At 33.7% G+C, this 12,429-nt stretch overlaps 2 protein-coding genes across 2 annotated transcripts in view; both read right to left on the minus strand.

The window, feature by feature from the left end:
• Positions 1-12,429, minus strand: part of LOC124362783 (inositol-3-phosphate synthase 1) — a 46,562-nt gene that overhangs the window by 24,495 nt on the left and 9,638 nt on the right. Inside the window, exon 3 of the mRNA XM_046817565.1 lies at positions 11,030-11,300. Coding sequence (XP_046673521.1) covers positions 11,030-11,300 — 271 coding nt within the window. The remainder of the gene's footprint in view (positions 1-11,029; positions 11,301-12,429) is intronic.
• On the minus strand, positions 4,177-6,963 carry LOC124362784 (zinc finger MYM-type protein 1-like). Its single transcript, XM_046817566.1, has one exon. It carries the CDS (start codon positions 5,800-5,802, stop codon positions 4,789-4,791), a length of 1,014 nt encoding a protein of 337 aa, XP_046673522.1. The 5' UTR covers positions 5,803-6,963; the 3' UTR covers positions 4,177-4,788.

The following is a 12,429-nucleotide window of genomic DNA, read 5'->3' on the forward strand; positions in this document are numbered from 1 at the left end:
ACTCCTATTCATAAAATGTGTTTAGACCAACAAATGTTTGACTTTGAATCCTAGACCATATGATGTATGTTTAAAACCTATCGTTTGGATTTTGCGTTTGTTCCCATGCTTACATTTAGATAGTAAATCTTTATGGGACAAATCTCTAAATATAAGGTTATTATAGTTCTTAAAACTTCTGGTGCAAGAGCATTTTTGTGGTCATAAACTTTCAATCTTTGCATTTGTTGCTGCCAACTATTGTATATTTGCACCAACTTTCTTTTCGCCCGTTGGGCAAAGGCCATGATCTGGTTTGTCGTTTGTTGAGTTTCTTGTGAAAAAAATATAACGCCCACACACTTCTCTTTGCATTTTTTCAACATCTCCAGCATTTCTCCTAATTGCCAGTCCATAATAGTTTTGTAATCTATCAATTTCTGCGTCAGTTAATCTCCCCTTAACCCTTCCCACCTAATACATAACCTTTTACCAACTGCTAATTTACACGCTTGCATTTTTAGTTTTAAGTCGCCTCAACCTTGAGCCTAGCCGCTTCTGCAACGTGTCCGATACATTCTAATTTGTCAACAGTAACCTAAGTTTCCCATAAGGTTTTTTTTTTCACAAACTAAAATTATAACTGTTTCGAGTCACCGTCCTCCCAAGTATTTTAAATATCGAACACCTCGAGTTTGTTCTGACCTTGAAAAAAAATTGTAAGCACACCTTTACCTTCCATGCCGCCACTTGAGCCACTATAATTTTTTATGCAGTCCTCTTCTTTATACACAGTTTTATTTAAAGTACACTTTTGGCAATATATTTGGGTCAACAACACTCAACATCTATTTACTTTTCCACTATCAAATGATGGTTGTAGTCACTACACCATTTAGCGAAGTATGGCCCCCCTACGCTGCCAGGTGGCCGTCAAAGCATGCTGCACATATCCTTTATGCCCTTCATTTTCTTTTACAGCATCTAATGCAGCTTCACGCATTGACTTCTCCAGCTAACAACAGTAATAGCAATTGGCTATGTGCTTATTGTGGATTTTGAAGCGATTGTTTGGAGGGGCATATTCATAATAGCGCAAAAGAGTCTACCAGCTCTTCACCTTTTCCGATAGCCCGTAAATCCATAAACATACCTGGTATTAAATTTCATAAAGTCTATGTTTTGGTAAGTTTAGAAGACATAGCTGTCTTGTTTTCCATGCACTGTATGCATTTCAGAACAAGGTTAGTGGCTAAACATTTTCCTAAGTATTTTATTTTCTTCCACAGAACAACAGAATTCTCCGCACCACAATATTTACATTTACCAAATCCCCTTATAACTCAGAAAACAATGGTCTAGGGTTTATAATTTATATATTTTGCCTACCAGAAGGTTCGCAGTTTGAAATTGTCAATAAATTCTGGATATAAGCCAATTTCTTTTTAGAACTTGAAATAGGTTTTGTAGTAGTTTGGCAAATCAGTAGTCAGCCTAGGTGAAGCGTCATTAGAATCAGTATTTTGTTCACGAGGTTATATCACTCCACTACCACTGTCTTCCACTAAAATTAGTATCTGTAACATATTGATTGCCTCTAAATTTCCTTTTCCAAGATGATTTTAGCTCGTTGGCATTGTAATGTATCACTTAGAAACACTCAACAATCAAAACTAAACACTTGAATTGAAATTAATCATCAAAAACACAAGCAAATGTAAACAAAACAGCAGGGAAAGTACAATCCAGTCAATTAGAAGAATACAGTACAGTCACATCAACTACAGCTGACTGCTTTATTAGTAAAACAGTTACTATATAACATACATAAGATTGCATAGCAAGCAGTTTCTCTGTCATGGAGCTCACGCAAACTTGGTGTGCATACAATCTTATATAAATGTTATTTTTCAATAATAAATATAATATTTTACTATGCATGTATTATATATATATTTTTACTCAGGAAAACTCAGAGAAAAATATAAAAAAATATAAAAAATTTGAGAAAAAAAATTACATTTTCAGTGACATCTCCCCTTAACTAATTTACGGTACACAGCATTCCACTGATCTTAAACATCGTGCCAAGAACATTGAAGTGCACTCAATTGTGCATCTGATGAAACAATGAGAATACCTCTCCACATAGATTGTACTGTATTTTTATATTTTGTAGTCTAGGTGTCTCTGATATTGAAACAATGAAAAGAGTTTGTTTTGAGCTTCTTCGTCACTGACTTTATTTGATCTCTTCCGAGTATCATGACTCCAGATTCCCGGAGGTAGGTCTGTGACAGTGTCAAGATGTACATCATTATAAAGGGGTTATTTAGCAGAGATGAATGCTACAGGGAAAACCTGTTATCAGTTATTATAATAGAAAATTCTTATTTTTAGGTTGGGCTTTGAACTTCACTTGATGTACATCTTACATTACACTTTAAAACAATGTACATCTTGAGCTATGCTTATGTTAAATTATTTTGCTGAACTCCTTGAAAACCATCCTCCATTGGATGTGAAGAGTCACAAACTACCTTAAAAATTATTTCATAAGTCCAGTATTCATTTACTAAGTTTAACTTTCAGCCAAGACAAGAATATTAAACCATTTAGAATAGGACGTACATTGTAAATGTTTCAAACTTTAAACCAGCATATTTTTTTAAAGAGTGAACCCTTTGAGGTCGGATATGCAGCATTGTACTTTACTAATAGACCTTTAATTTTATATACTACTCTACTTATGCTCTTATTTAAGATTTCCTTCTAACTCCTTGCAGGCCATCCCCCTGACATGACAAAAATATGGTAGTTACTTCAAAAAGTATATTTATAGGTGCAGTAATCATGTACCAAAGTTTGTTGCTTTACCTGTAACCATTTGGGAGTTATCATGCCCGTCCGGGACTTTTTATACACCCTGTGTATATATATACAGAACCTCTTTAATCCGACACGTTTGGGACTTGACACTTGCCGAATTTTAGAAAATTCCAGACTATGGAGGTTATTTATATAAATACAAGAGTCGTATACAGAATAACACAATTTGGACAAAAAAACTTTTACTGTATGTATTCATTATTTAAACATGGGTTATTTAAACAATATAAATCAATATATAAGTACAGGAGAAATATTAAAATGCATTTTTAATTACAGTACATGATAAAATAAATTTGAATACAGTATGAAGTTTACTGCTCAGAGCATAACATTTTGTGGCTCTTGAGTGTTGGCAGTATCTGTTGAGTTGCTCACTTTACAATATTCATTGTGAAGGCATTTCTATAATTTTTGTCTATTGATGTTGATGCCGGATTATAGACAATTCTGGACTATAGAATGCTGGATTAAGGAGGTTTTACTGTATAGAATAGTGCTTCCTAGCTAACTTAAACTTCAATACCTTCCGTAGCTAGAATTGTTTAAAATTGCCTTAGACATCTCAAATGCTCATTGGTAACAATGTCTATAGCTTAAATATTTTTAAATAAAAATAAAAAGTGTTACCCTAACATTATCTGAAGTCAAAAGATGATAAGCATGAGTGTTAGACCATTTAATCATTTTCTGCTTTGTATTCTTGGTGGAAGTGAGTAGGTTTTAATGGAAAAGACATTTTTTATAACTCCTCATTAAATTTATTGAAAAAGAGCTTTCGCCGGTTAAGGCATCATCAGTTTGATATTGTTTAGAGAAAAAACATATGTGTAAAATAGATTAAACATATGGTAAAACAGAATAAAATTTAAAACTAACTGTAAAGACTAAAAACTAATAAATTATAAATGAATTATGTAGAAAAATATGGTTTGCAATTCATAATTTTGGAATGGATTTCTTTTTTCACTAGGGCCTTGCGCAGAATTTTATTTAGGGGGGGGGTTCTATACTTATTTTATGAAATAAAAAAGAAGAAACTTAAATAAGTAATAGATTAAAAATTAATACATATGGAAAATGAGTTTATTATAAAATTGTAAAACTACATACTTTTAATACATTTGTAACTCATTCTTTAAACAAAGTAAAAACTTTTTCAAATAAAAACATATGTGATCTACTCTTTCAATAAGTTGATGCGTCGAGGTACAGAAAAAAAATTCATCTAATACTGAGTTCACATCTACTTCAATGTCTCGATGAATGTTCAGTGATGCCAATCCGTTCAATCGATTTTCACTCATGGTAGAACACAAATAATTTTTCAACCTGCGTAATGTTGAGAAAGAGCAATCGTTTGTCGAAGTTGTTACTGGTAGTACAGCCATTACCCTCAAGATTTTATGGACATTAGGAAAAGCATCCTCATTGCAGACATCAAGAGCATCGAGAGAATTTTTGATATTTTTGTCCAAAATTCGTCTTCGCCAAATCCGCACTTCACTGATCCATACTTCAGGAGAATCAGCATTCAAAATCGTAGCGTACTTAGAAAAGAGTTGTTTGCAGGCTTCTTCATCTAGGGTTGAAGTTTTCGATGGAAAAAGACATCCAAAATTTGTTAGTATCTCGCGATGTTTGAGAAAACGGTCAACAAGATGAGTAATGAATAAATCAAGGTATGGTAAATACGTAGAAATTCTATAGTAATCTTCAATATCCCCACTCATAACATTGCAACGTTGAGTTTGACGGGAAGCAAGTCTCGGCTTTTTTACTTCAATATCGTGCTTTCCACATGTCTAGCGAACTTCTTCAAAAATCGTACTGAAATTTTCTTCTGCGTGCTTTATCATATTCATTAATTCTTCTTTTACAGCTTCGGCCAACTTTATAGCTTCAACTAAATCCTGATTCTCAGTTTGAAGTACTCGACTTAATGATAAAGCCAACAAATGAACTGATTGAAGAATTTTTAATGAAATCTGAAAATCCAAGGTTCCTATTGCAGATAGAAGTTGAAAAGCGTTGCGTCGTTTTTGAATCAGTCCAAGAACTTGAGATGACTTCCAAGGCGTCTATAACTTCTGGTTGTAGATGAAAATATATTCCAACTGACTCGTGCTGTTCCACCCATCTCGTCGTACATGATTGTTTCAATTTCTTTTTTTTATCATCACGAAGGTAATCATTTCTAGCAATGGCGTCTTGAAGTGCAAGCAGGCGTTTGGGGTAGTTGAAAAAATTATATACGCTCTGAATAGTGCCTAAACAATGTCTGATCGGAACAACTTTGCACGCGTCACTAACAACCAAATTAAAACTGTGAGCTGCACAATGTGAATACAGAGCTAAATTGTATTTTTCCTGAATATAAGCTTGAGCTCCGTGAAATTCTCCACTCATATTTCTTGCTCCGTCGTAGCACTGACCGAAGAAGTACATACAATCAATCTGTGAAGTTTCCAGGAACGATAAAATCACATCCGCCAGTCCTTTCCCAGTAAGTTGTGTCGTTGGAATAAAACTCAAGAAATCTTCGCAAATTTTAAATTTACCGTGATCTTCGCTTACGTACCGGATGCAAATCGAAATTTGTTCGACCCCCGAAATGTCCGCTAACTCATCTGCCATAAGCGTAAAGGCCTTAGAATCATTAATCTTATTGATGAGCTGTTTTTGTATCATTTGATTACAAATGGAAATTATTTCATTTTGAATACGGTTGCTAATGTACATCGCATTCTTCGGAGAATGCTCTAAATGAAGTTTTAATTTCACATCAGTTGCCGCACGATATCTCAAAAGAGCTCGAAAATTCCCGTCATTATAATCGGGTCCTTGCAGAACGATTCGACCAGTATCATTATTTCCTCGGAGTGCCAATCCTTGTCGACCACAAAGAATCACTGTTTGAACTATAGCTTCCATATGTTCTCTGCTTTCGGCTAAGAAATCTAGTTTCTGCTTCGATAGTAATAAATCGATCGACAACGTAGCTTGATTATCAATATCACCTCTTAATTCTGATTTTAATAAAGATGTTTTGTGGTATTCCAGTGACGAATGGTTGTTAAAGCTTTCTATAGCTTTCTTCCAATTGGTGAAAGGTTTTGATACTAGGTTACCTACTTGTTGTCCATGAACTCCTGCCTTCGTGACACCAAACAATACACAGCATTTGCAGAATGCTCCGTTTTTTACCGCCGAATATGCCAACCACTTATACTTCGTTAACCAAGACCTCTGGAATTTTAAATTTCTTGGGCCCGATGCTGGAAATTGATAGGTGTCTGGTGGAACCCAAATATTTTCTTGAAGTTTCTTCGTAGAATCAATGCTCGAAGCTGCAGGCTTGTCAACGAACAGTCCAATATCGTTTGGGTTTACTACTTGTATTTCAGTTATAGTTGTCGAGGCAGATTCTTCATTTGCATTAATTTTTTCAAAACGAGCCAAAGGTTGATTATTTATCTGTAAATACCAAATAAGAATAAATATTCGAAAATTATATTCTAATTTTGCATTAATTATATCTGCATGCGCGACGAGAAAACCTTTAGTGCCAAAGAAACAAGCATTTTATACTTACATTTACTTCATCGTTCTCAAGTCGTGGTTTTTTACTCAGAAATTTCCGAATGTCCATTTTGTTCCAGTAGAACGATATGTTAACGTCGTAACGTGCGTCTTTGAAAACAAACACTGCAGCTTTCTGGTGTAATTAGTTCAGTCTGCGCCACTCAGTATACAAAACAAAGCTTGTCGTTAAAACGGCGACTTGACAACGACAACAGCGACGACAAAAACTTAGGGCCGGCCGCCCGTTATCGCTCGCAACAACGCACCTATTCACACCTATTCGTGGCTGCAGGAGGACTGAGCGCTGCACGCTCCGTCGCTCTATCGCTCTGGTCCGCGCATGCGCGCTCCGTTTTTGGTCCCGCGCGACCAAAATTTTTCGGACCTTGGATCGGAGCTCCAATTTTTAAACAGTATATAACACAAATCAGGCGGAAAGCGCGCGCAATCAAACGATTGGAAATATTTGCGCGCGCATGCGCATAAACTGACAGCGCAATAGAGCACAATTAAACTGATATATGGAAACAATATGATATATCCCAATCTTCAAGGGGGGGGGTTTGAACCCCCAAAACCCCCCCCCATGCGCACGGGCCTGTTTTTCACTAATGGTAAAAAAATATCACTTAAATTTACGGAAGGTTGGGAAATTATTTTATTTTACAAGTCTTATTTTACAAGAAGACTTTCAGTGGACAGTACCTTAATTATAATTCAAATCATCCTCAACATGTAAAAATTGGATTAATACAAAGTTTGTTCCAGAAGATTAATAATTTTGTAACTGATAACAAAGATATAATTTTAAAGGAAAATTATACTACAGAACTTTTGATTAAAAACAACTACCCTCCGTCAATTATTGAACGAGCTAAAGCTAAAAACAAAAGTTGCAAGCAAATTACCAAAAAAGACAATCCTAATTATCTCACTACCGTAACTATTCCTTATGTAAAAGGAACATCAGAAAAAATTCGTAGGATAAATTATAAATTTAACATCCGCACTGTTTTTAAGTCCCAAAATAATATAAGAAGCTACTTAACAAAATTAAAACCGAAAAACAAACAACAAGAAACCAAGAATGTGACATATAAAATTGACTGTGGTTGCAACAAGACGTATATCGGCCAAACATCAAGGCCAAACCTGTGGAAATTACGGTAAAAGAACATATTTACAATTATAAAAAAGAAAACATTGAAAAATCTAAATTAGTTGAACGTGCAGTAAAGGAAAATCATCATATAAATTTTGAATCGTCTAGTGTAGTGTTTAAAGAATCTTCCTGGACTAAAAGAAATAAAATTGAAAGTGCGTGTATGACAGTTTTAAAAGATAATTGTATTTCCAAACCTTCCGTAAATTTCAGTGATATTTTTATACCATTAGTGAAAAAAGAAATCCATTCCAAAATTATGAATTGCAAACCATATTTTTCTACATAATTCGTTTATAATTTATTAGTTTTTGGTCTTTACAGTTAGTTTTAAATTTTATTCTATTTTATCATATGTTTATTCTATTTTACACATATGTTTTTTCTGTAAACAATATCAAACTGATGATGCCTTAACCGGCGAAAGCGCTTTTTCAATAAATTTAATGAGGAAGTATAAAAAATGTCTTTTCCATTAAAACATTTAATCATTTGTTGAACTAGCTAGCTGAACTCTTGAATTGGAGGTATATATAGTGAGTGTATGGCAAAACTGAGAATAGTAACATTTAGGATGATTTATCTAAATTTAGACATGCTAAGTAAATGGTTAATAGTTACAGTATAACTGATATAGTAAAGTAAGCCATAAGTAAGACAAACACATATTGCAGCTGGTTCGGGACTTTCTTCTGGAACTGCCCTCCCATCTGAAAGGGAACTATCGCCCTCAACCCTGGAGACATCTCCAAATACAACTATTATTAATGCTGAGAATATTAGGCCTAGTTTTTTGTACCAAACAAAATCAGTTAATAAAAAAAAAAATAACAGTTAAGAATAGTGCTCCCACCTTAACCCTCCGGCTGGCGTGCATTTGAGCCTTGACTGGCACCCTGTTTTGAAGCTTTGTGCAGAGTTTTTAATTTTTTATCCTGTACAATTAATTATTGGAAAAAACACAAAAGTGTTATACATCAAATTACTCTGCAGAATATGTTGTACAATATAAACATAATTATAATTTGACTTGCCTAAATAATGGTGGATGTTTGATGGTCAGAACTCAAAACTTTTTTTTCAAAAAAACACTTTTTTATATTAAGCCATTAAAAAAAAAACTCAAAATTAATTTTATTTAAAAATCTAAAATATGCATAATGTTCACTTACTTATGCACAAAAAGAAAATACATAGTTATAAACACTTTTATTTATAAATGAAATTAAAATTGAAAAAAACAAGACTATATACAAGCACTAACAGTTGCCGAGTCGCGTCACGCGGAAGTAGTAGGGAGCTTTTAGCGGCCAGTAAAATAACAAATATTCATATATATATATAAAAGTGAATACATTATTAGAAGGCTTGGGATCTTGTGATTAAAGTGATATAACTTTTATGCGATTCGAGCGGTAATTATCGGAACTATGACGTAATTAGTAGACGATGTTTAATGAGTCGTATATTACGACTCTGCCAGTTCACGGCGGGAAAAAATGAGTCGTAATTTACGACGTTGCCAGCCGGAGGGTTAAAGCAGCATAAAAGCCTCATAAATTTATTATATTTAAATGTACAAGGATTAAAAAACAAAATAGAGGTTTTGGATAGTTTTATTAGCGATAGTAAAGATAAAAATAATTATATTTCAATTATTTGCTTATCTGAACACTGGCTTAACAAAGGTACAACTGACCTAGCATGCCCAAAAAATTTCTATTGTGCCTCTGAATTCTGTAGAAAAGATAAGATTAGAGGCGGAACCTCCATTCTCATTGACAAAAAATTTGACTCAAAAAAATAGATGTCTCCAGTTTTTGTTCCGAATTAAATTTTGAAGCGTCTGTGGCTGCTGTGGATAGTATTAAAGTTATAGCAGCCTCTATTTATCACTCACCTGCTGGTGACCCCAATGTGTTCTTGGAGACCCTAGAGAGATTTCTAACTTTTATTTCCTCATATCGTGGCTACTCAGTAGTTGTGGGGGGAGACATAAATGCCAGTTTTGACATAACCTCTTGCAAAAGAACAACAAAGGAATTTTTAAATATTTTAAGACAACATAATTATTTTTTTATCAAACATTTACCGAAGCCTCATTGTGGTTCAGGTCAAATGGTTTTTTATTGAATGAATCCAAAACCCAAAACATTTTATTCAGCTTAAGGCAAATCCCTCCATCCGACATAACCAATGATTTCTTTTCTTGTGTTAAATTTCTAAGACTATTTATTGACAATAACTTAACATGGACCTCTCATATTGAATATATAAGAGTAATTTTTCTTCTTAAACGAATAATGAATTGTGTGCCTGAAAGCTATGTAAAATCTGCCTACTATGCCTTTTTCCAATCTATAATTAGATACGGTCTTTGTAATATGGGGCAATAGCACTAGAATTAATGACATTCTCATCCTGCAAAAGAAGGTGATTAGAATAATGACTAAAGCAAATCCATTGGACCATTGCAAACCTCTTTTTGTTGAACTAGAGCTGCAAACTGTTATTAATTTGTATATTTTTGACTCGGTTTCATACATCCTGAAAAATATTCCAGCTCTCACTTTTGGCAGCAACATACACAGCTACAATACCAGAAATAAAAACAACATTGCAATAGAACACTGTAGGTTAAGCAAAACACAGCAGAGTCACATTGTAACTCCTCAAAAGATTTATAACAAATTAAGAAATGTAATTGATAAGTATCCAACAAACATTTTCAAAGCTAAATTGTATACTTGGTTACTGAGGAATCCTTTTTATGATCTGACTGAGTTTTTTAGTATTCATGAAGTGAATTTCTAGTTTTCCATTTCTTCCTGTTTATTCTTATTTCTTTCTTCTTATTTACTATACTTTGTTTCATGTTTTGTAAAAAAACAGTGTTTTGTATAACATTGTAATGTTTTTAATTGTATAATATTTTAATGTTTTAATTGTATAATATTTTAATGTTTTTAACTTCCTAGATAGGTGCTAATATTATAGGTTATAGTTTTATTTACAATTTTACAGTCCATTTTAAATAGCTTGTAATAGGGATTGATCAGGATGTTGTTTAGTACCAAAGTTTATTCCGTTGTATCATTTATGAAATTGTATTATTTATTATGTAGGTATGAAGATAGGTGGAAGAGAGAAATTCTTGGCAACTTTTGTTAAATATGTTTAAATGTTAGATTAATAATATTGCCTCCAGACTATACCACTTAGGTGTATATTTGACTTTGCTGATGCATTTTTGTAAGATGGCAATAAACATATATTTATTTATTTATTTTATTTATATGGACAGACATATCAAAATCCACTATTAGGGCTCAGAGTATGTACACAAATTAAAAATAATTTTTTATTACATAATATACTAAGATACATAATGTACTAGATGTTAAAAATACTTACCTGGTTAGCAGCAACGAATCTTGGATCAAATATTGATGGGCGTGGTCTTAACTTCTTCATTGTGGGTTGCAACTTTTGCTGTAGATTCCAATCAAGTACTCTGGCTCTTTCGGCTGCTTCAGCAAGATTGAAGGAGGATATGTCCCAACCATCAACAACAATGTCTTCGGGTTTTAACATTGGGAGAAGTTGTGACATAGGACAGTGAACATCTTTGCCATCTTTGTCACATCCAATTCTAATGGTGGAAGCTTGAGTAATTGATCCAAACCTAAAGAAAATTATAGTTAAAGTTTTGCATATAAATTTAATTAAACATATGAAAATATACTTAGTACAACATATTTATTTATATAATAATAAAATAACATTTAAAATGTAAATTAACATCCTGAAGTATCACATGGATTCTCCATCTATTCAATCTCTCTATCTATTCTATTCTTCAATAGTAATACTGTAGTGCTGAATCTTAGTTAACCACGTTCAAACCCAAGAACATGTTATGGAATCTTTGAGACAATAAGAACACCTCTTCATCTGTATTACTCTGAGTGGCAGCTTGGTAACCAGACCAGTGCTCTTTTGTAGTCTGGGTGTCTCTCATGACGAAATAACACAATGAGCTTGTTTTGAACGATTTCGTAGTCGACTTTTATGGATTTATTTTAACGGTCTGCGGTTCCAGTTTTAGGACTTGTCTTTGGCAGTGTCAAATTTCAGACAATGCAAAAAACGGAAGATGACATATGCATATTTACAGTTGTGTTAGCTCTTGTGTCCGTTTAGACTAGCAATTATTACTGTAGGACACAACACTTACACAACTATTTGTCAGTGTGAATACAGCTAGTTCAGTCGAGGTTTGCATGTGACTGTGATATCAAAATAACATCACTTTATTTGTTAAAACTATGTAATCTGACGTCCAATCGGAACATGTGTGTGAGGAGCAATCGTTCATAGACCAACCAAGGTCTCAGCCGCAATTCGGCGGTGGGCGGCAGCCGTTATAGCGGCAATTTTAAGTTTAATGTTTGAATACGTAGAACACTCAACACTGACCTACTAACAGACATGAGCAACAGGGCAGTACCAAACAAACAGTGCCATAGATCAGCTGCCAATTCCAGATATTATATTTTTCCTGCCGTTTAGCCTTCAGTTAATTCTGTTATTGATGTGCACCATGTCAGACCCAAACGTCCCTTTCTCAGCTTTATTTGTTGTCCCAAATCCAATATTTTCTTCTCTAAAAGGTGGCTTATCACATCTGGTAAAAATCTAACTAATCTTCATTCACAATTTCACGAACTACGTTGTGTCAAATACAATGTTTTGAGATTAATCAGGTCCTGATTCAAGGAGGTATTAAATTATCTCTTGATTTCATAATTTCT

Source organism: Homalodisca vitripennis, chromosome 5 (genome assembly GCF_021130785.1).
Source record: "Homalodisca vitripennis isolate AUS2020 chromosome 5, UT_GWSS_2.1, whole genome shotgun sequence".
Taxonomy (NCBI): Eukaryota; Metazoa; Arthropoda; class Insecta; order Hemiptera; family Cicadellidae; genus Homalodisca; species Homalodisca vitripennis.